Below are 20,578 nucleotides of genomic sequence, written 5' to 3' on the forward strand. Positions count from 1 at the left end.
AAAAACCCTCCCCTGGGGACAACAGCACCTAACTTCCTTTTCCACTGTCTCTATAACACCTCCACCTTTCCTCTTATAAGGTGGGTTTCTAATTACTCTGTCACACCATACCGAATATATCCATCTTTATATTTTCATTCCAATATAACCGAATGACACTAAAGTTGATTGTGCAATTCTTGGCTTTGACACGTGTGAACTATTACCCTGCGCTGCGGTCCAGCGCAGCAAGAAATGATCTGCAGATGCTTGAGAAAGTTCAAAATCAAGCAGCACATGCGGTCCTGACCTGCTCATTCAGATGGGGAGGTGAGGGGAGACCTGTTCTGACTGAGGGTGGAGGAGAGGCTGCTTTACAGCATCTTTCTCCTGGGTAATATGTGCAAGAGCTCCCCCCACATCCACAACTACCACTTTAAAGAAAACTGCTCTGTCCTTGGCAGCATTTACCATCATTTATCACAAAACTTTTGATTAAGACTACTTTTAATAACAGCAGATAAGATTGCTAATGAGCCATAAATATTTAAGGCTACAGAGTGCTGCAGGGATGACGTAGTTTCATAGGCTTACCGTGAAGCATCTCCCTGGGTCCCTTGACAGAAGCCTACCTGATTTTGAGCGAGCAGACGAGCCTGTGTGCTCGGTGTGATGGCGTTTAATGTCCCCGACAACCTCTGTCGTCTCATTTGGCAGCTTTTAAAAGACATGTAAAAACTTGTGGAGTATGAACCGATGCATTTAAAGAACATTATACCGAAATCTCTTGCGCTTGTGTTAACTACAGATCTTATTTCAGGCATCTAACCGAAAACCCATTCAAAAAACAAATTGACTTTAAGACAAGGGAACCAGAAGAGCTAAAATATTCACTTATTTCCAGGTTTCAGGACTCATTCCTCCTGCACTCTATTTAGATTATTATGACAAGAATATAATGGGTAAGTGTAGTGTTCTATATTGTGTGATTGTGGGCATTTAATGGTACATAGTGTGTACGCTGACTATATAACAGGTTAGTACTGTGTCTAGATTTGTTTTACCTGTTAAATAAACTGTACTGTACATGTGCAGTATGTGATTTAATCACATCAAATTGTTGTACTTTATTTTTCCTGTGGACTCCAGGTTCAAGCACGTAAATAAACATAAACTTCAGTTTGGGCTTTAACAGCCTGGTTAGGAGGTTCTGAATCCAACTCACACTGACAGCACACCGACAGGCGTCAATCAGACAGGTGACTGACAGGCAGGAATGCACGCCATGGACAAAATGTGCATAAAAATGTCCTGGTAACAACCATTACATACAGTTAGTAGATGTTAGTGCACAGGAGAGCCAGAGTTGTACTGTGACTCTCCAATACTTTAGGATACACCACCATCGAGAAGCAGATGAATGACTGTTAGAAATACAAACGTATCATTAAACTAGATCATTGCACTGCTGAGGAATCTGACTGAAGACAATCTTAGAAGTAGAACTAAAAGAGGAAACTGCACGACAATCACTGAAGACACATACTGTATCTCGCCTTGGCTTCAGGTAATCCTCATTTTTATTTGATCATTTCAAAGCAAATTAATGGCCTGTCCCAAAATTACTCTTCAGAATTATTATCTTTAGCAGGAGCAGTTTGTGGACAGCAGACAACTACAGCAAAGCCCAGATTAATGACCGAGAGAAATCAAGTTTCACAGTCAGAATGCCTGAAATTAAGCAGGTTATTGCATCAGAAAATGCCACGAAAAGCTGTGCTATATAATATAACTGTGTCATATAAATCAGAATACAGAACGATTATATAACTGCTTTTTCTAAAAGCAGTATTTTTGTAACAGCAGAGTCTTCGGAGTGTCTGCACCTCATACAGCAGAGAGACATAAAAGTGGGATATGAAAGTGAGCTGAGCAGCACTGACGGTGGAGACAGAGAGGGCCCGGCGACATTAAGTAGGAGTTATCGGTTATATTGCTCCTATAAATCTTACACAGACTGAACGATGCAATATACCCTGCAACATGGCTTGACTGCTTGGGCATGAAATTGAAAACAAAAGTGAAATATAAAGACTATTACTGAGCTATCTTTGATAGTTTTTAAGTAAATTCTGTAATAGTTTCGACAAGGCTAATGATCACTGCTTTATTTATCAAACACATTCCACAATGAATCCAGTCGTTTGGACAAAAAGATTTTACATCTGTTCACTGTGAGCTGTCAGTAAAATTGATTCATACCTTCAATTACACCTTCTGCCTGTCTTTCTTTAAGATATCCCCTCCTCACTATCTGTGAATCAGTTTGTGAGTTTCCTTGTCTCTATTTTGAAAATGTGTCAATTACAGGCCACTGTGCCTCAGAGAAAGCAGACAATAATAGAGACATATGAAGGAGGAAACAAGTTCTAACAAGATAGCTGCATTTCCCTCCGGTCCTAAAGAGGTCATAAATGACTCAATACATCGTCTCCAGTGCTCTACAAAGGGAGTGTAAGGCCATGCTGTGAGAGTTGTGAAAAAGTTTCTACTTTACATTTACCTTGAAATTCTGCAACAATTGTTGAGTTCCTGACTGACATTATACATTTTCCACTTTAACACTTTTCCACGTGGCCATTTTTACTTAATTATAAGCAAAACTGTAACATTTTCAGATGCCTGTGTTGCTGATGTTGCTATGTTGCAGTTACTGATTCTGGAAAAAGGTAGTTGACTGTTGAGTCTCATACTCAGGTATTCAAGTACTGACACTCTGAAGTGACGCCGAGGAAAATCCCGAACAAAGCATAGGAGAAAGGAGAATACAGGCAGAGGGCTGGAGCTCTGCAGATACACACTTCACGTGGGTCATGAGGGATGATTGAGAAGGATTTTTTTGTGTGTGTGAGTCTTATATATTGTGTTGGAGGATAATTCTGAACGCTGTACCTTTAGACTGGTCAGTATGCAGATTAAACATTTACACATATCTCACAGATGTGATATGTTAGCTGGCAGCCTCTGTTATGTGTTTTCTGGTACTTTTTTTTGTCTTAAGGACAGGAAGGCTCTATAAACCAGACCATCACTGGTACCCATCTACAGAGCATCAGTGATATTGGTGAGATGTCTGCACAGAGCCCAAAGGATATGAAGACAACACCCACATGTTGTATCTGATGAGTACCACCAGAGTACGGAGCAGCTTCTTTCCTCCGGCTGTGACACTCCTCAATTCATACTCTGCACTCCACTATAAATAGTTTATTTTTGTAACTTGATTAATAACTAGTTATAAATCAATTAATTAGTCGCTATGTGTTTGTTTTGTGCGTGTGTGTGTTATGAGCGACTTAAAAATGTCAAACTCCTTATCTCTATTATTCCTATATGTACACCTATTTGGCCAATAAAGCTGATTCTGATGCTACATATTCAAACAGTCTGTTTTAAAACTTTAATAAATGTCTTCTCTCCTTGGAGGCAGTGGAACAACAACTGATGAATTATGACCTTGCTATGGTGAATGCACTTGAAAGCAATTCACATTTGCTCATTGACACAGCAGACAGCAGAGCAATCATTTACAGTTGTATTACTGGCAACTGGATGAATATGCAACCAACAGTCACCTTCTGGCTCTGTCTCTACCAACAAAACCTCCTTAAGCTGCTACATGCTCCACTTTGTTCACCAGCTAGTCGCTAGTGCCGTTTGTGCTGCGCAGGTAGTGTTTGGTGGTTTTATGATTGTCTTCCAGCAACTTGCCTGCTTTTGCTGCTTGAAACACGGTTGATGTGAGTGGTGTGAATAAACCAAAACAGTAAAGTTGTAGCTGTAAAACCAAAACAATGAGCTTAAAGACAATGAAAGTCTGTGTAGACCTGAGGGGAACAGCGAGTTGGGGGAATGATTTCCTGTTGGTTCATTACTGTGAATGAACCTTTTCACATTACACTTAGTCAATTAATCTATTGTTTATGTGAAAATATTGATTATTGCAGCTTTAAAGTGAATGAAACATGTAGGGTATTCTTATGGTACCTATGCCAGCCTAACAGTCACCCCCACATAAACACAGGTATATTATATTATATCATATAGGAAACATCACAAAATAGCAAGGTTCGTGAACAGCCCAGGACAGGAAGGCTCTACAGTGGGTGATTAAAACTGCCCAGAACATCATAGGTACCATCTACAGAGCATCAGTGACACTGGCAAAGTGAGATGTCTGCACAGAGCCCAGAGGGTACTAAAAGACAACACCCACCCAAACACAATTTGATCACAGCTCTTTCCTTTGCCATTTCCCCTCTGACTGTGGGATTCAGCACCAGGCTTCTTCCATTAGATCTGGACTCTCACATCCGGTCTTTTCTCTGGAGACGTCCTCTCTCTCTGACTGTCATGTCAAATAGCACACCCATGAAGCAGCTGGCTACTTGCCTCTGCCACTTCCTGATGTACTCTAAACGCCTGGCAGCAAAATGTAATGCAGATGCCTATAAGACGTTGCTTTTAAACATGCAATGGCACATTTGGCTATTGTAGAAAAAAATAAATATTTGTCTCTGACACAAAAAGACAATCTTGCAACAAAGAATATCATTGCCTCAAAATCTCTGTTTCCATCTGTTTCTGATCTGCCACACTGCTGCTGGCAGATTTTTATTATTGCCTGTACTTCCCTTGCCTCAGACGTCTCATTAATCCTACTTCTATTGGCATCTCATGCCTCATGCATTATATATATTCCACATCTCAGTGACATGTCTGCTGACTTCTCTTATACCCTGGAGGTTTAGACGGCGCTCCCCGCTGAATCTGCAGCATGCTGTTTGGATTCATGTGGAGAGCTCTCCAGAGAGCAGTGCCAACACATACGACTGTGTTACACTTTCATACAATAATGTTTTCACTCCCTGACAAGTGCTCCTGGCTGCACTAATACACTTCACAAAAGATCATCAAGTTACTTTTAAAAACACAAACCATTTCTTCCTGTTTATTTTTAGTTTATGTAGTCATTTGTTTGCAAATATGACAAAAAAACATTTTTAAAAAAGAGCCCGTGTAGATAAAACAGCAAAACAAATAACCAGTAGGAGTGGACAGTGACAGCACTACAGTGAAGTTGATGATGAAGAAATTCAGAATTCCTCTGCATCTAAAGAAAAGATAAATCTTTTTTTTTTTTTCAGGGAATCACATCTCACCTCCAGTGAACACAGAGCAACTTATAGAGGTGGCTAAACTGTATTTAAAAATCCTTGCAAAGACATGAGAGGAAGTAAATTCACCCAGCTGGATGATGCAACTTGGGGTGAAGACACGTTTCTCCTAAGAGTTAGGACTGCAATTCATGAACGTAAAGAGAGCGGTGGGTGTTGTCTTTTGGTATCCTTTGGGCTCTGCGCAGACATCTCACTTCACTGATGTCACTGATGCGCCATCGATGGTACCGGTGATGTTCTCGGTGGCTTCCTGTCCTGGGCCGTGCATGAACCATGCCAGTTTGTGATGTTTCCAGTCAGGATGCTTTCTATTGCTACTCTGTAAATGTTTACCAGAATCTTAAAGGGATACGATTGCACCAGAGCCTTCGTAAGTGTATATTTCTGGACAGAAAAAGTGGTGTGTTACTGGTCTGAGATGGCTGGTAAAACAAGTAGCACCACAGAAAGATTCAGTTCGTAGCACAAATTCATTTCTGTATTTATCATTCACGGGACTTTAAAATAGACATTAAATAGTAGCAAATACCCAGGCACCAGTGGTGTCTGCCTGAGCAGACTTGAAATAATCCAGTCCTGTGATCAATACTAAAGGCTTGTCTCTGTCTGAGACTGCGTCGGGACAGAAGAGTTTAGATCCTCCTGTCAAGCAGCTTCACAGAGTCTCACATTCAGACTTGTGTTGTCACTGAACGAACAGACGACTGGTGGCCTCTTCCTCCTCCTGGAGGCCTCCCAGTAACAGCAGCAGAATACTGATGGGGAGACCGAGCAGAAGGTCGATGTGAGGTGAAAATGTGATGAGCAGACGGCCGGAGGGCAGTGATGGAGCGAGAGGAGAAATGTAAGTGTAAACTTGATAAGGAGATGAGACATGATCAACAGGACAGCAAAACTTAGATTGGAAAACAGTCTGCCACACACTTTTTCTACTCAGACACACTCACTTTACTCTCTCTCTCTGTTTTTCTTTTAGCTCTGGGTGGAAATGTTTGCAGACACTGAAAGACTTTTCAGGAGTTCTTAGAGATTAAAGAACAGATTTGAGATGAGCTCATCAGAACTACCAAAAGGACCTCGGTGACCCGAGGTGGAAAACACAAACAGAATATCTCACTCACACTCACACACACACACACACACACACACAATCTCCCATGTACGTATGTACACACCATGCTGCACCCTGGGGAACTTGCATATTCAGGCATGTCGCGTTTGCAAAAGATAAAAAAGCAAAACAAGGCATAAATATAAAAAAAACCTTCCCACTGAAAATCCTCCTCATAAGATGCAGCAGTTGAAAGTGGAAGACGCTTTGAAGTTGGAGAGCGGAGGGAAATTGTGTGGGTGTTTCACCATTATTTAAGCACTCTGAGAAGATTTGTCAGTTTCCCCAAGAAACAGAAATGTAATCAAGTTGTTTTTACTATATATTCTCCAGATATCAACAGAACTCTCTGGTGCCAACTAGTTTCATCTACAGAGGTTGGAAGATCATTTCAAAGATCTATGTGCGAGAGTTGTTTTCTTTTGAAACTGTGAAAATGTCTCTGGGTAAAAAAATCACAAATCAGTGTAAACATCTAAGCAGCTTTGCTTTTTACTTCAGAAAGATGTTTTTTTTAGCACTTAAAGAAGTAATAACCCTTAAAGTTGCACTAATCAGTAATATTACTATAATGTGAAAGGTGTTGGTCTTACTGACAAACCCAGAGATAGTAATCAGTTAACCAGAGCTATACAAAACATTTTAGCTTATTTTAGTGAAACTCTACTGTTTGGATCAACTGATGATCACTGTTCTCAACAACCTAGTTTAAACAACTGCAGGCAGCAGTTCTAGCGCTACCTGCCCAGAACAAAATTAGAAACAAGATGGTGAACAAAGCATTTAGCTGCTAAAGTCGCCGATACTTCAGTCAGTAGAGACAAAAGCATTAAATATACTAGCGTTAAAGAGCTAAAATATGAATGAATAACAGACTTACATACATTAGAACCACGCATAGCATACACTGTCCGGCTGCACCTGATTGGACCGTTTAGAAACTCTCTCTCGGACAATGAAACTAGTTCACCATAATGTGTTTCTGAAAACATCTGAGGCAGGAAATCCACCCTGCAGCTGCTGAATCTGTCTTCATTTTAGATCAACAATGGTTAGGTTTTTTTTAGTTTTTCTGAAGTTTCCAGAGGTGGCGGTTGAGTTGGATGCACCTGATTTGCATAAATCAGTCAAGACCTCAACTTTACACAAATAGGGGTGCCCCTGTAGCTCAGTTAGTAGAGAATTGGCAGACCTATAGGCAGCTGTGGCGAGCACACAGCCTCTGTACGTGGTGCACTTCATGTACAGAGGCTGTGTCCTTGCTGCAGCTGCCTAATGATCGTATCTAACCTATTGCCCACTGCGGCATGTCATCCCCTCTCCACCCTGTTTCCTGTCATTCCTTAGCTGTCCTATCAATAAGCCATGATGAAGGCCAAAAAAAAAGGGGGGAAAAATGCAAATGAGGAGTGGGCAACATAACACACATTGTGTCATGACGCACATCAGTCATAACAATTTTATAAGGTGATAATGGTGCCTCACAACAAACTGTGAAAGTGCCCTTTTGGATTCTTCTATGGTAGATAAAACATGATTAAATGTTCCAGTCCACTGTAAATGTATCACGACTTTCTGTGTGCAGGTGCCCCGATGAATGCAGCTGGTGCCCTTTTGTTATTTCGCCCCCGTCCCTCAAAAAACATGAGTCCGCCACTGCTAACATCACTGGTACTGGATTATATCAGCTGCGACTCATTTCCTTAATACTTCAATTCCATCTGACAACAGGAAATAACATACTGTAGCAGCTGTTGTGAGAAAAAGAAGAATCACTCTGAAATATACAGTATATATTATACGACTAATATCTCCTATTCAAACATTAGCATCGGAACCATTATTTAGATTAGGTATGAAAAAAAGCTAAACCTTTAATTGCTGTGTGTCTGATATCAATTTAATTAATATTTTATTTCTTCCTCATCTCTTCTCAATTTCAGGTTGTAGATGCAGGTTGTGAATATCAATTAGGGTGCGAGAAAAACAGACAGCCAATTACAAACCTTAATTAAATCCTTGAGTTAAAGCTACTTATAAATGTCATTACTTATAAATGTTGAAAGCTCAAACTTAATTGGATTCAATGAGGAATTTGACTTGAAAAGCAGATTTGATGCTGAATCGTTCAGCAGAAAACTGTCAAAAAACCAAAGCTACTCTTTGGTCAGATGGAGCTAATCGTGGGCTGAACTGACTAAAAAACACACTTTAAAAAATGATTACATTTTAAACACAGCCTCTCTTTTTGCCTGAGGTGAGTGGCCATGGTAAAAGCTCAATAAAACTCATGTAATGGACACTCCACTTTACCTATCAAGACACACTGTCTTGTATTATCCCTTGTATAACAATAAGTCATGCCAGGATTCCTGTTTGCCTGTTTAAGCCAAACCTTAGGTAATACACAAGAACAGCAGGGATGGAACAAAGGTATCAAAAATAAACACAGTGAAGCTAAATATGTGTGGCAGAAAAGTTAAAAACATGGTCAACACAAGCATGGACTTCTTCAGCACCTGTGGAGGCTCGGTTGCCTCCACCTCGGGCTACATGTTGTTTCAAGCAAGACAGCTCAGCAGGATGAATGACGACAGTTGGGGCGAAAAGCTGACCAACTGAGGAGGAGGAGGGCAGGCCTGACAGTACACTTCCTGCCTCAAGGAGAAAAGTTGCACATTGTATCTTGAAGTAGCTGTTAGTTCCAGTGCCAGTAACGGCTGAGACGAGCAGAGATAGCTCATGATGCAGAATGCTATTTGAAGCGGCTGACACGTTCTGCTTGCCAAGAAACCGATGAACTGTTTTTAACAGCTGACTTCGTTCAGGTGTTCAGCTCACACATCACTTAACTTTGTGAAAAGAAGTGTAGTCCCAAGTGGAGTGGGAGTGGAAGGAGCAGCATGCCTGTAAACACAGCTGTTTTTTTCATCATCTTAATTAATTCATTTGAAAACTACTTTTTGTTAAATGTTTGTTCCATAAAATGGGAAAACACAAAGATTCTCCCAGTCTAAGCTTCCATAATCAAATTGCTGGTTTCCCGTTGTTTTGATTTATTGGCTGATTATTTCAGTTCTAATCTTGAAGGATCATTTGATGGGTAGAAATGTGGTTGTGGCTGTCAGTCTTCGCGGTTGTGACAACATTGTACTTACCAAAGTAGCTGCTGAGATTCTTGGCCAAATCCCTACAACCAACCCACTTACATTTCTACAAAACCAAGGACAAGTTCAAATTTTACATTTTTCTTTGTTGCAACTTATCTAGGTTCAATTTTCTATTTCTCTCAAAACCACCTGGTTAGGGTTAGGAAAACATCATGGTTTGGCTCAAAATACCTTAAAAAACAGCTTGAGATGGTCTGAAGTCCAGTGACAAATAGTTGTCCCGGTCTCCTTAAAAAACACCCAGTTTAGCTGCCACAAAAACTGTGAAAATGTCCTCAGAGACTCGACCTGCAGGCGCCCGTTTGGCAGCCTTGTGGTTTTTGATAACACCACCACCACTGCCACCTTCCTCTGGATTTCAAAGTCTGCTAATAAGCACATAATGTGAATGTGATATGGCATGTTTAGTACAAATGTCAAACATGGACGTATTTGTGGTTTACAGAGACATTACCTCCTCACATTATATCCTGGTGACTGGGCTGCGACAACAAGGTCAGAAGGGGCAACAGACATGAGCAGTCCCAATCAGAAAGGTTGCAAACAAAGTTCAGTCAGATCATCTAAACCAGCACCGAAGTGTGTCTGCCCATAATCCCTCACTGCAGGGGAAAACCTACAACATGTGCCAACGATGGTGTTTTGGTTTTAAGTTTGGGGGATTTTTAAAAAATTCTTCAATAGTCAGCTTTCTTGCCTCTTTTAAATCAAGAACATCACCATGTTCCCACATCTTAGCAGTTAACTTGGTGAATAGTTTTCCAATTAACTGTTCACAACTTAAAATAAATCACTGATAAAGAACTATGAACAAAGCTCATTTTCAAACATTCAACAGTTTCAAATCAAGACAAAATGTCTGACTGTTGGCTAAAATTCAATACTGTCAATTGACTCAGGCTAAAAGAAGAGGAAAGAAGAAGGGAAAAAAATCAGTTGAGTGAAGACTCAACTGATTTTTTTCCCTTCTTCTTTCCCTTGTTCTCACTGTTTCCTTTTCTCTCTAGTTCAACCAGTCGCTCTCTGCTTAAACATTACTTTAGGTCAACCATAATTGGAAGGTTTTTTTAACCTGCTAGCATGGAAGAGCTAGCAGCTTCTTCATGTTTAAAGTCTTTATGCTAGGCTCAACTAACCAGGTGCTGGCTGTAGCTCTGTATAGAATGCAGTATCCATTTACTCATCGAACTCTTCCATTAGTAGAGATTGATTTTTCTATTATACTGTATTTCTTAACAACGGATCTTGCAAGTCTTAAATCTCTAGTTTATCTAGTACTAAAAATAAGCCTGTCAGCTCTGACACCACTCCTCCAAAAAAAATAGTTGCATTGATTTTGAGATAGCAGGTGCTGAAGTTGGCATCAAATTAAAAGAAAACAATCTTGGAGGCCTGCTGAGGATTGAAGGACAAAACGAGATTTCAACAGCGAGGGAAAAGTGTTGGAATGCTCCCAACTCTGTGAGGTGTTTTACTTGAAGTTCCTTGGAATAAGCTGAGAGATGTGTCTGATGTGCTGGAATGGAATATATATGTGCTGTAGGACACATACCAATCCTAACATCGCTGCAGACAAAGTACAACTCCTCATGCATACAGCATTATCCAATGGTACCTTGAGTGTCAGTGGTCTTAATATTATGGCTGATTGGTGTGTAAATATATGTGTATGTAAAGGAGAGAGAAAAGACAAAGAGAGGGGAAGAAAGAGCATTCCCATGGTGCAAGTGTGGCGATACTGTCCATTGACACTGGATGATGTGGGGTCATAAGCAAGTGAAAATATGCAGATTTGGTGATCTCATGGTTACATAGTTCCTCCTTTGAATACAACACAGGCCAGTATGAAGGAGAAAAGACTCACAGTAGGCGGTTGCTAATGTTGTTCACTAAAGTGACATTTATAACACAGACCGACTGCGAAGTATCTCCTCTCTGACTGACATTAATTCGCTATGAAGACCTCCCCAGCAGCACCATGGGGAAAAATCAAAAAAACTGGTCTCAACAAAGATAAAGTGAAAACAGCAGAGAGGGGATAGTTAAGGAAGAAGACAGAGTGAGACAGAAAGACGACCATGTTAGATGAGGCAATGCTGAATCTCTATCTCACCGCTGACAGACAAAAGTGACAGTAATACGAGGTGAATTTGCATAGCAGATGTTCCCCTACGCAGGGCTAGATTTATTGGACTAGCAAACACTGCGATGGCTACGTGCCATCTGTCATACAGCAGCGGCAGATAAATTAAAAGTAACAGCTGTGAGTATACTGTGGAGGTAAGGGCAAGTTATAGCATCTTGCTCAGAGGAGGAAGAGACGCGTGTCAGGGAGGTTATTCCCTTCGGAAGTCGGATGAGGAGATGGAAATGAGAGAGGCAGAAAGAAGTACAACTGTGGAGAAAGAGAGAGGGGTGCAGACAGAGGGAAGAAACTATTTCAGAGATGTATTCATTCTGAGTTATCATTTGTATTCTCCACCTGTACATATTGCCACAACTCACTGTACCTGTATGAGCCGACATATCATTTTCAGGTTGCGATGACATGAGATTTACACCTTACGATAATCATCTCAGAATATATCACTTAATATTATTATTATCGGTCACAAGGAACAATAAAAGGGTTTTTTGGTTGAACTTCATTATGAGTTCACAAAATGTTATGACCTGAAAGAAATTCAACTTGAACTCAACTTGAAATATACGTATGTCTGTAGTAACACTCTGAGGTGATACTATAGTTCAGGGGTCTCAAACTGCCGCCCCCCGGCCACTTCCACCCCCTATCATCACTAAGTTTAAATCCGACATATTGCCAAATAGCCGCTTTTGCTTTTTCTCTTTGACAACAAATCCTCCGCCATCGCCTTGTCATTCAGCTCTCCTAACTCTCTCCATGCTAAAAGTTAAATTTGACTCCTGCTGCTGGCCCCGCTGCTGCACCAAGTAGACGCTTCCGGCAGTTGCAATGTGTTGGACTACTGATTTTTTTAAAAAAGCAAAATGACGGTGGAGGCGGTCTGAAAGTAATGTAATCAGTGTAAGCCTGACCATGGTGTAAGACCAGGAAGACCGACTCTACCACAAGCCTAGTGCAAGGTTTAAATAAGTTACTTATGAGGAAAAAAGATTTGCACTGGTAAAAACTGCAAGAAATACTGCGCTGTCTTGTAGTACTTGAACGTTGAAGTGGCCCTCCTACAAGATGACAGTACAAGCAGTGGCCCTAAGTGATTTTGAGTTTGAGACCCCTGCTGTAGATCAACAAATGTATCTATCAATTCTGATACCACAGCACAATGCTCCAACCCAAATGATTTATTTGTAAATGCACAGGTGGCATGAATTAAACTTAACTCTTCATTACGTATTTATTTTAGGAGCTACAATAAAATACTACGTTTGTAGACGCATCAATCGTAGACAAACAATCCCTTGTTTCTTCGTTTCCTTGTCTTCTTGCTTTATTCGGCTGTCTATCTAACGATTTTCTCCTAATTCCACAACAGCCTGTGGCTCTAGTAAGAACATCATTAAGAATGAATGTGTTCATCATGACGTGAGCGTCAGAGTATTGTAGTCCAGGGGGCTAAACACAGACTTCACCGTGTTCAATCAAATTCAAATATTTTCCTCCACAGAGCAGCTGAGGTCATGGTGTGTAAACTAAACAGAATACATACACCTTTTAATCAAAACTTTCATCATACGTCTTTGTGAAAATGCTTTAGTGATTCAGAGCATGCATCCCCTTGTTTAAAGTTTGATTTCTTACAGGTTTTCAGTCTGGCAGTGTTAAGAAGAAGAGAGGGCAGTTCAAGACGAAGCAAAACATCATTTAAGTCACCAGATAATCATCAGACTTGTCTCGTATACACTTCAGAAGAGCTTCACATCATTTCTGTTCTGGTTGACTATGTTTTGCACTGGACATATAATATATATATTATATAAATATAATAGGATAATTAGTGCATGAGCCTTAGGGCGCAGTCACACTTGGCCCAGTTGCTTCGTACCGTGCCGAAGCATAATTGTCCCTCCTCCCCAGTCCCCTGCTGGCCTGCACTCACTTCGCTCCGGTTGCAACCGGGCTTGAGCACGGTTACCTCTCTGACTGTGAACAACACAGAGAACATGACTTTACTGACTTTTTGTGGCTTACTTTGTGTTGTTTTGGTCATAGATGGCCTCTCAAATTCCTGGATTTCTTCCTTATGCAAGGTGGCGTAATACCCATCATTATACATCATGTCCACGATGCATACCCATGCCTGTGCCTGTGCATGACCAACCATACCGTGCTGAAGCACACCTCTTCCAACTGTGCCAGGGCCAAGAATGTGTGCTGTGCTTGAGCATGGTACAGATCACTCACACTAGTCAAAGAAACTGGACTTTGGGGTCAAACGTGCTTGGGCACGGTACGGATGGCCTAGTATGAGTGTGCCCTTAGAAGCTTAGAAGAGTAATGTGTTGTCACTATTATTAGTACACACAATGAACAGTGCAATCAAGCATTTTTGTGTAAAAAAAACAAAACAAAAAACAACCTTTGCCTTTTCTTCTGTTCCATCCATTAATGTAATTTTGTGACTTCTCTTTAACAAAAAGTTTTGGAGCATTGGATTTGGTCAGTTGGTTTCCATAAATGCAAGTGGTCTGATGTCTGAGATAAAAAATATCTTCTTCATATGTGGGACAGATGGGTCGTGGTCCTCTACCTTGGAGTCATGGCAAGTTAGTGTCTACTTTAGATAGTGAAACCAAAGCTGCATTTTTTGATGTAGATAATGCAGGGGTTGTTTGAAGTTGAAAACCCAGTGAGAATTATCAGCAGAATCTCTCAGTCTCTCTATCTCAGTGTTTTTGAGCTCATTGTTTTTGGTTTCTGGCCTGGTCCAGAATCATAACTCTCATCTACATTGTTTCCAGCCATGTAGATTTTCTGCAAATGACCTTTTAAGCATATGCAGTAATGGAGCAAATATTGGACTTACATTCACCACGTGGACAGAAACACAACCCCACTTAGAATGCTAATGTTGCTTTGCGTCTGCTGGATGTTGAACGAGGCAATTCAGCACCCATATATGCTTTAATGTGATAATATGACAATGCTGAGGTTACAGCTTGTTTTTACAGTGTATTTGTTTCAACAGTCATTTAATTATGCAACACCATACTGATGTACAGTATATTGTCTGTTATAATAGTGTACATAGATGCATGGTGAACATTGTGATAAGGATAACTTGAATGTAATTAGAGAACTGCTGCAATGATAGGCAGCATATTTTACAGTTTTACAAACCCTGTCAGCGTCCTATGGTGGACAAACCATGCAATAATAATATTTCAAAATCACCTCAAACATATATTTTAATTTTTTGTTGCAATTTCTCATTTGTTATTATCAGACATATACACTAATACCAATATACAGTATCTGATAATACAAGCTATATCGGCTAATTATCCACCTAGCTGATTTCTCAGGCTGCTCTTTAACACCTGAACGTGTTCCTCTCATCATTAATATTCATAGTACACTCACTGCTTCAGTTACCACCACACCACTGGTTTCACAGCCCCCTCCTGTTTCACGAGGAAACACTCAAATCACTAATGAAAACGAGCCGTCTCACAGCTATTTTATGCAACCTTTAAAATGACGGAGAGAGCCGATAGTGCTCATCTAATGTGTGTCCACATGAAACAAGTCTAAGCCTTATATCTGATACAAAGTGCATTTTTCAGGAAATCACAGTTTCAGTAGTTCAACGAGTTGCTGCCACCAAACTTACGTCACACACACATACACACACACACAAACACACACATATTTGCTCCTCTTGAAATAACAGTGCAGGTTTAGCGTCACACCTGCTTCAAACCACAAATTGCCCCCGTAATCATCATCTGTCTCTTTGTTGTCGAGCCGGTCCCTTTTCACAAGCCACAGTGTGTCGTGGCTTCTGGAGAAACATCTGGCATTAGCTTACTTAATGTGTTGCCTATAACCACTATACCACCATAACAACGGCCTGTAAAAACAGCCATGAAGTCCAGATTTCTGCTTTCTAATGTGCAAGTACAAAACGAGAAACTGTAGATAAAGTGCTCATGCTGTTGTGTGTTTGTATAAGTTGATGGATCATATCGGTGGCTTTTAATTTAATCTAAAACGACTTTCTGTTAGTACTCTCCATTATCCACAGCACACCATATGGATTTTAGATTGATTTCCTTTCTTTTAGGCTGCTTCTGATTTTGATTTTGTCACTGCATGAAATGAACTTGTGTGGATATTTGAAACGATCGCAGTTAATAATTTCTCACCTTTATTTTGTCAGAAGAAATATCAGCACATTCAAGTAACTCACCATAATGAGTGAGGCTGGTGGGATTTTAACTCTCTACTTGTTTTTGTTTTCAGGTCTTGACATCTGACACTTGAGAGTCAACTTCTGAACAGTTAATTGCTAAAGAAAAACACATTCACATGATTAACTCACTCAATCACGTCTTCTTTTGGTGTTCTGACAGTAAGGGTGAATTGAGTAATTCAAAAGGTTTCTTTGGAAGCTGACTGTGAAATTTTTGGATTTTGTAGTTTAGGAGAAATTTCAAAGAAGGGCCATGGGAAGTAACTTAATCTAAACTGGAATTACCGCCTGGTGGTTGTATGCCTCCGCACACCATGCAAGTTGCTTTTTGTGAGCTTAGGCGTTGAATAATGGCCAGAACAATTTCTGCAAAAGATATTATGATGTCTCAGTGAAGTTGATCTTTGACCTTTTGGGTATTAAATGTTATCACTTTATCATTTTATTCTATTAGTCATTTGTGTACAATTCTGTCATAATTATCATATGAATTGTTGAGTAATGGACAAAAATGTTTTTTGTGAGGTCCTATTGACCTTTGACCTTTGACCACCAAGGACTTAAGTAAACACAATGCGTCCCACCACAGCTATTGAAAAAACACAAACTGCATTAAAAATTAAGTGTTTTTATTACTCCACTTCAGTTCAGAGGGCAATATTGCACTTTTTACTTCTCTGCATTTATTTGACAGCTGTAGTCACTACTGTAGTTACTTTTCAGGTTAAGATTTTACATTAAAAAGCATATAGGAAGCTTATATTAGAATACATTGTTAAAGATCACACCATAACTGCCAATAATTTTTTAATTTTTTTCTACTTCTGTCTCCTTGTCATGTTTCAGATGTCGATGAGTTGATATTAGTTCAACCGCAGACATTTACCCTCCAATCATCATATGGTTTCATTTCAATTATTGAATATTGATATTATTGATATTGTTTCAAAGTCCAATGAAAAGTTAATGCAATCCAATTTTCTTCATAGAAAAGCAAATATTAAAGAAGTACGAAATAAATATGAAAACATGTGCAAAATTTTTTTTTTCTTCGTTCCTCTCACATTAATAATCTCATGACCCCTCAGATTTATCTTGAGACCCTTAGGAGGGGCCTGACCCTTAGGTTGGGAACCACTTGACTAGACTAGCTAACCAAATATGAAGTTGTTAAACATTGCTCCACCTCAACCAGCTACACGAGTAAAACGCTGCTTGCACAGTGATGTGTTAGTTGTTAAAACAGTCACAGGGGGCATTTTACTGCAGAAACAGTACTTTAACTTTTGATACCTTGTGTACATATTACAGCTCGACTTGTGTACTTACTGAAGCAGGATCATGAAAACATGACTTTTAGTTGTAATAGGGTACTTTTGCATAGTTGTATTGGTAGTTTTCAGCTGGGCATCACACACTCAAGGAGAATGTTCACACAGGTTCTTCTCTCTAATCTCAAACCTGCACACACTACAAGACTTGAAAATAATGGCACGTCACACACTACAGGATATTATTAAGATTATCGTTCCAGAGGAGGCGATGCAGCACCTCTTTTATCTGTCAACAATAGTATGCTAATTAACATTAGCCTCAAGGATTAGGCAACTTCGCTCCAGGATATCTCTCTCATTGGCTATTGTGAAAGTGCTGATGAAATGACAATCTGGTCATCCAGATTTTGAATCCTAGATATCAAACACGTTTGATATTTATCAGGCCGGCCCTGATTAGTCTGAGGCAGTTTGGGAGGTTTAAGACTGTTTAAGTACATGCCTAACATTACCAGATAATTTGGGCCAAACTTTGAGACGGACTAAGCTCTGCCCAGATTCCTCCTCTGATTGTCGGGAAGGGCAAACCGGGGTTAAAACAGCCCTTTTACTCCTGTACTCCCCGACCTTACTTAAAAAAAATGATGATTTTTCTTGCAAGCAAGTTGATTTTGAAATTGTATTTTTGCTCTCCGACAATTGAACCATATCAAACAAAAATAAAACTCACTTCAGTATAACACAGCCAGCCCCAGTAGGCGGTGCGGTCCAGTAGACCTGTATCCTGGTGCGTCTGCGGGGTGTGCTCTCCGTCACTGCAGGGGCACAGTTGGTCATGAACTGTGTGTCGTCCTCATCAATGATCTAGAAACAGAAGAAGGGGGGAATTAGGATTAACAAATTGAAAAGGAAGTGAAAACGCTTTTGGAAATGTCACCATGATCTCTCAATGTCTTCCCACTACAACTCTTCTCTTACTGTGGTCAGACAAGGCTCGATGAGATGACTGATAATTCTTCGTCACTCATACATCAACTTTAAACCTTCAGATACTTGACCAGACAAATGCACCACTCGCTAGGTGCTTGCTTCTAATTTTGAAACAGGAAAAACGTAGTAGAAGTATTGTTATTGTTTTCTGAAATAATTTGAACAAGATATAGTTCAAAAGCTCATTGCCATCTAATAGTTGGATTCTTGATGAGATACAGATTAGGCTGGCTCAGTCTTTCTCAACTGGATGTTTTTAACCACACCAGCTGTGTTGCTCCAGGGATGGCAATGTAGGCAGCTCGTTCAGTCCAACACTTTGGTCCAGACTGAAATATCTCAGCAACTATTGGATGGATTGCCATGAAATTGGTCCAGATATCTAAAGTCTCCAGAGGATGATACTACTACGATTTTAATGATCCCTGACTTTTTATCGAACACCATCTTAATTTCGCAAATTTTTCTCTTTGATTTTATATTTCTTACAGTTTGATTGACATTAGAATGAGCATTACAGCCTTAAAGAGCTGCTAGTGTGGCTGTAGATGTGTTCAGATGGAAAAACATTTGAGCTTGGACAATGCAGTCCAGCTTTACTTTGGTAAGAAAACAACAAGCTTTATGGCAAATCTAGTCCCAGTTTAGTAGAATGTTTCAACAAAGTAAGTGTCCAGTTGAACCATGTATTACAAGATTGCAATAAAATTATACAACTGTTGAAAATGGGTTGGGGTTAATTGCTGCTAGTACACCTCTGGCAATCCATTTTATTTAAAATGACCAACCACTGAACCATACATATAATACCCTGGAGGATTATCAGAAGGAAAACAGGACCGCCAAAGGCCCCACGAGGTAATAAGTCTCCAGATAAATGAGATCATAATAGAATAAGCATAATAGGAGCAACATGGCTTTTAAAGACCAATACAATTAAAACTGTTAGCTGCTGTTTATGTGTTAGTGCTCTCATCATGTTTGTTCACTTAACAAACCACATTAACAGGGACTAAGTTTTAAAGAGGTCACATTATGCTTTTTGGGTTTTTGCCTGTCCTTTATTGTGTCTGCAAAGTGAAAAAGCCCAAAGTCCATGCCAAAGGGAGTTACTCTCTCCCAAAGAAAACACTGCTCCTGCACTGCCTGAAACGCCTGGTTTGGAGTGGAGCCTTTACTTCCGTAACTTAGGCGTTATTATATAAATAATATATATATGCTTACCAGCTGTAGCAGTATTCTGTCCCCTGCATGTGCGTAACTGCACTGAGTGACAGATAGCTAAACACTTGGTGTGGCGTTGAAAAGGTGAAAAGATGACTCAGACGTAGAAGTAAAATGACGCTTTACTGTTTGTCTTGTCAGTTGCTTTACAAAGCCCACTCTTTCTTGTGAAACTGAAATATGGATACAGAAAATAGGTAAATTGCACTGTTAGCTTAAACATAGAGCTACATGCTACATACAATGAAATAGGAATTTTTATCATTAATTAAAATATATGAAATAAGCAATCAATATGCACAAACTATGAATTATACAGATATGATATATAACAAACTCACAAACAAAGCTTCTCCAAGGCTCAACGACGGTGGATAAACCCGATTAAAGGTATGATGCTGCTCTGGAGCACATTTTCTATTCACAACATTATCCAAGATGGCCGATCTGACCTGTGCCTTACCCATGTGACTAGCAAACAATAGAATGGCAAAGAATTACAAAATAAAAGAGCACCTTTCAAAATAAAACTAGGAGTCACTGCTGAGCCACATCACACTCCCCGTCTGGTATTACAATACCACTATTGATTACTAAACAATGTCTAACAGACGTAAGAAACAATTCAAGGAGCTGTCCATGGTAGAAGCTTAGGAAGACATAAGTACAACTACTTCAGTTACTGGCCTGAAGAAGGTCTTAACAGTCCCGCCTTTGGTGACCTTTAGCTCAAGTTTTCTGACCTTTCCATCACTGCCAGGGTGAGCCTTGGTGACGAGAGCCATCGGCCAAAGGTTCCTTTTTACCTGAGCGTCTCTGAGTAGTACCAGATCCCCTTCTTTGACATTGGGATGCGCATCCTGCCACTTGCTTCGGGCTTGAAGAGTGGAGAGGTATTCTCGCCTCCATCTTTCCCAAAAAACATTTGCCAAATGCTGAACACGTTTCCATTGCTGACGATAAAGATCTGCGTTTTCGAAGGATCCTGGAGGAGGAAGAGGGGTGCAGACTTTCTGCGTCATGATGATCGTTGGAGTCAGAAGACAAGGTGAGTCTGCGTCCGTCGTGATGGGTGTGAGGGGTCTCGCATTTATTATTGCAGACACCTCAGCCATAAAGGTTGAAAGCACTTCGTGAGTGAGATGTGAAGGGCTGACCTGGGATAGCATAGAGTCGAGGATCCGTCTTGAAACTC

General features: G+C 40.2%; 1 protein-coding gene across 1 annotated transcript in view; it reads right to left on the reverse strand.

The window, feature by feature from the left end:
- spon1b (spondin 1b) overlaps positions 1-20,578 on the reverse strand; it is a 105,870-nt gene that overhangs the window by 64,427 nt on the left and 20,865 nt on the right. The window contains exon 3 of the mRNA XM_073472450.1: positions 17,900-18,033. Within this exon, the coding sequence (XP_073328551.1) occupies positions 17,900-18,033 (134 nt within the window). The remainder of the gene's footprint in view (positions 1-17,899; positions 18,034-20,578) is intronic.

The sequence above is a fragment of the Pagrus major genome, chromosome 8 (genome assembly GCF_040436345.1).
Source record: "Pagrus major chromosome 8, Pma_NU_1.0".
Lineage (NCBI taxonomy): Eukaryota > Metazoa > Chordata > Actinopteri > Spariformes > Sparidae > Pagrus > Pagrus major.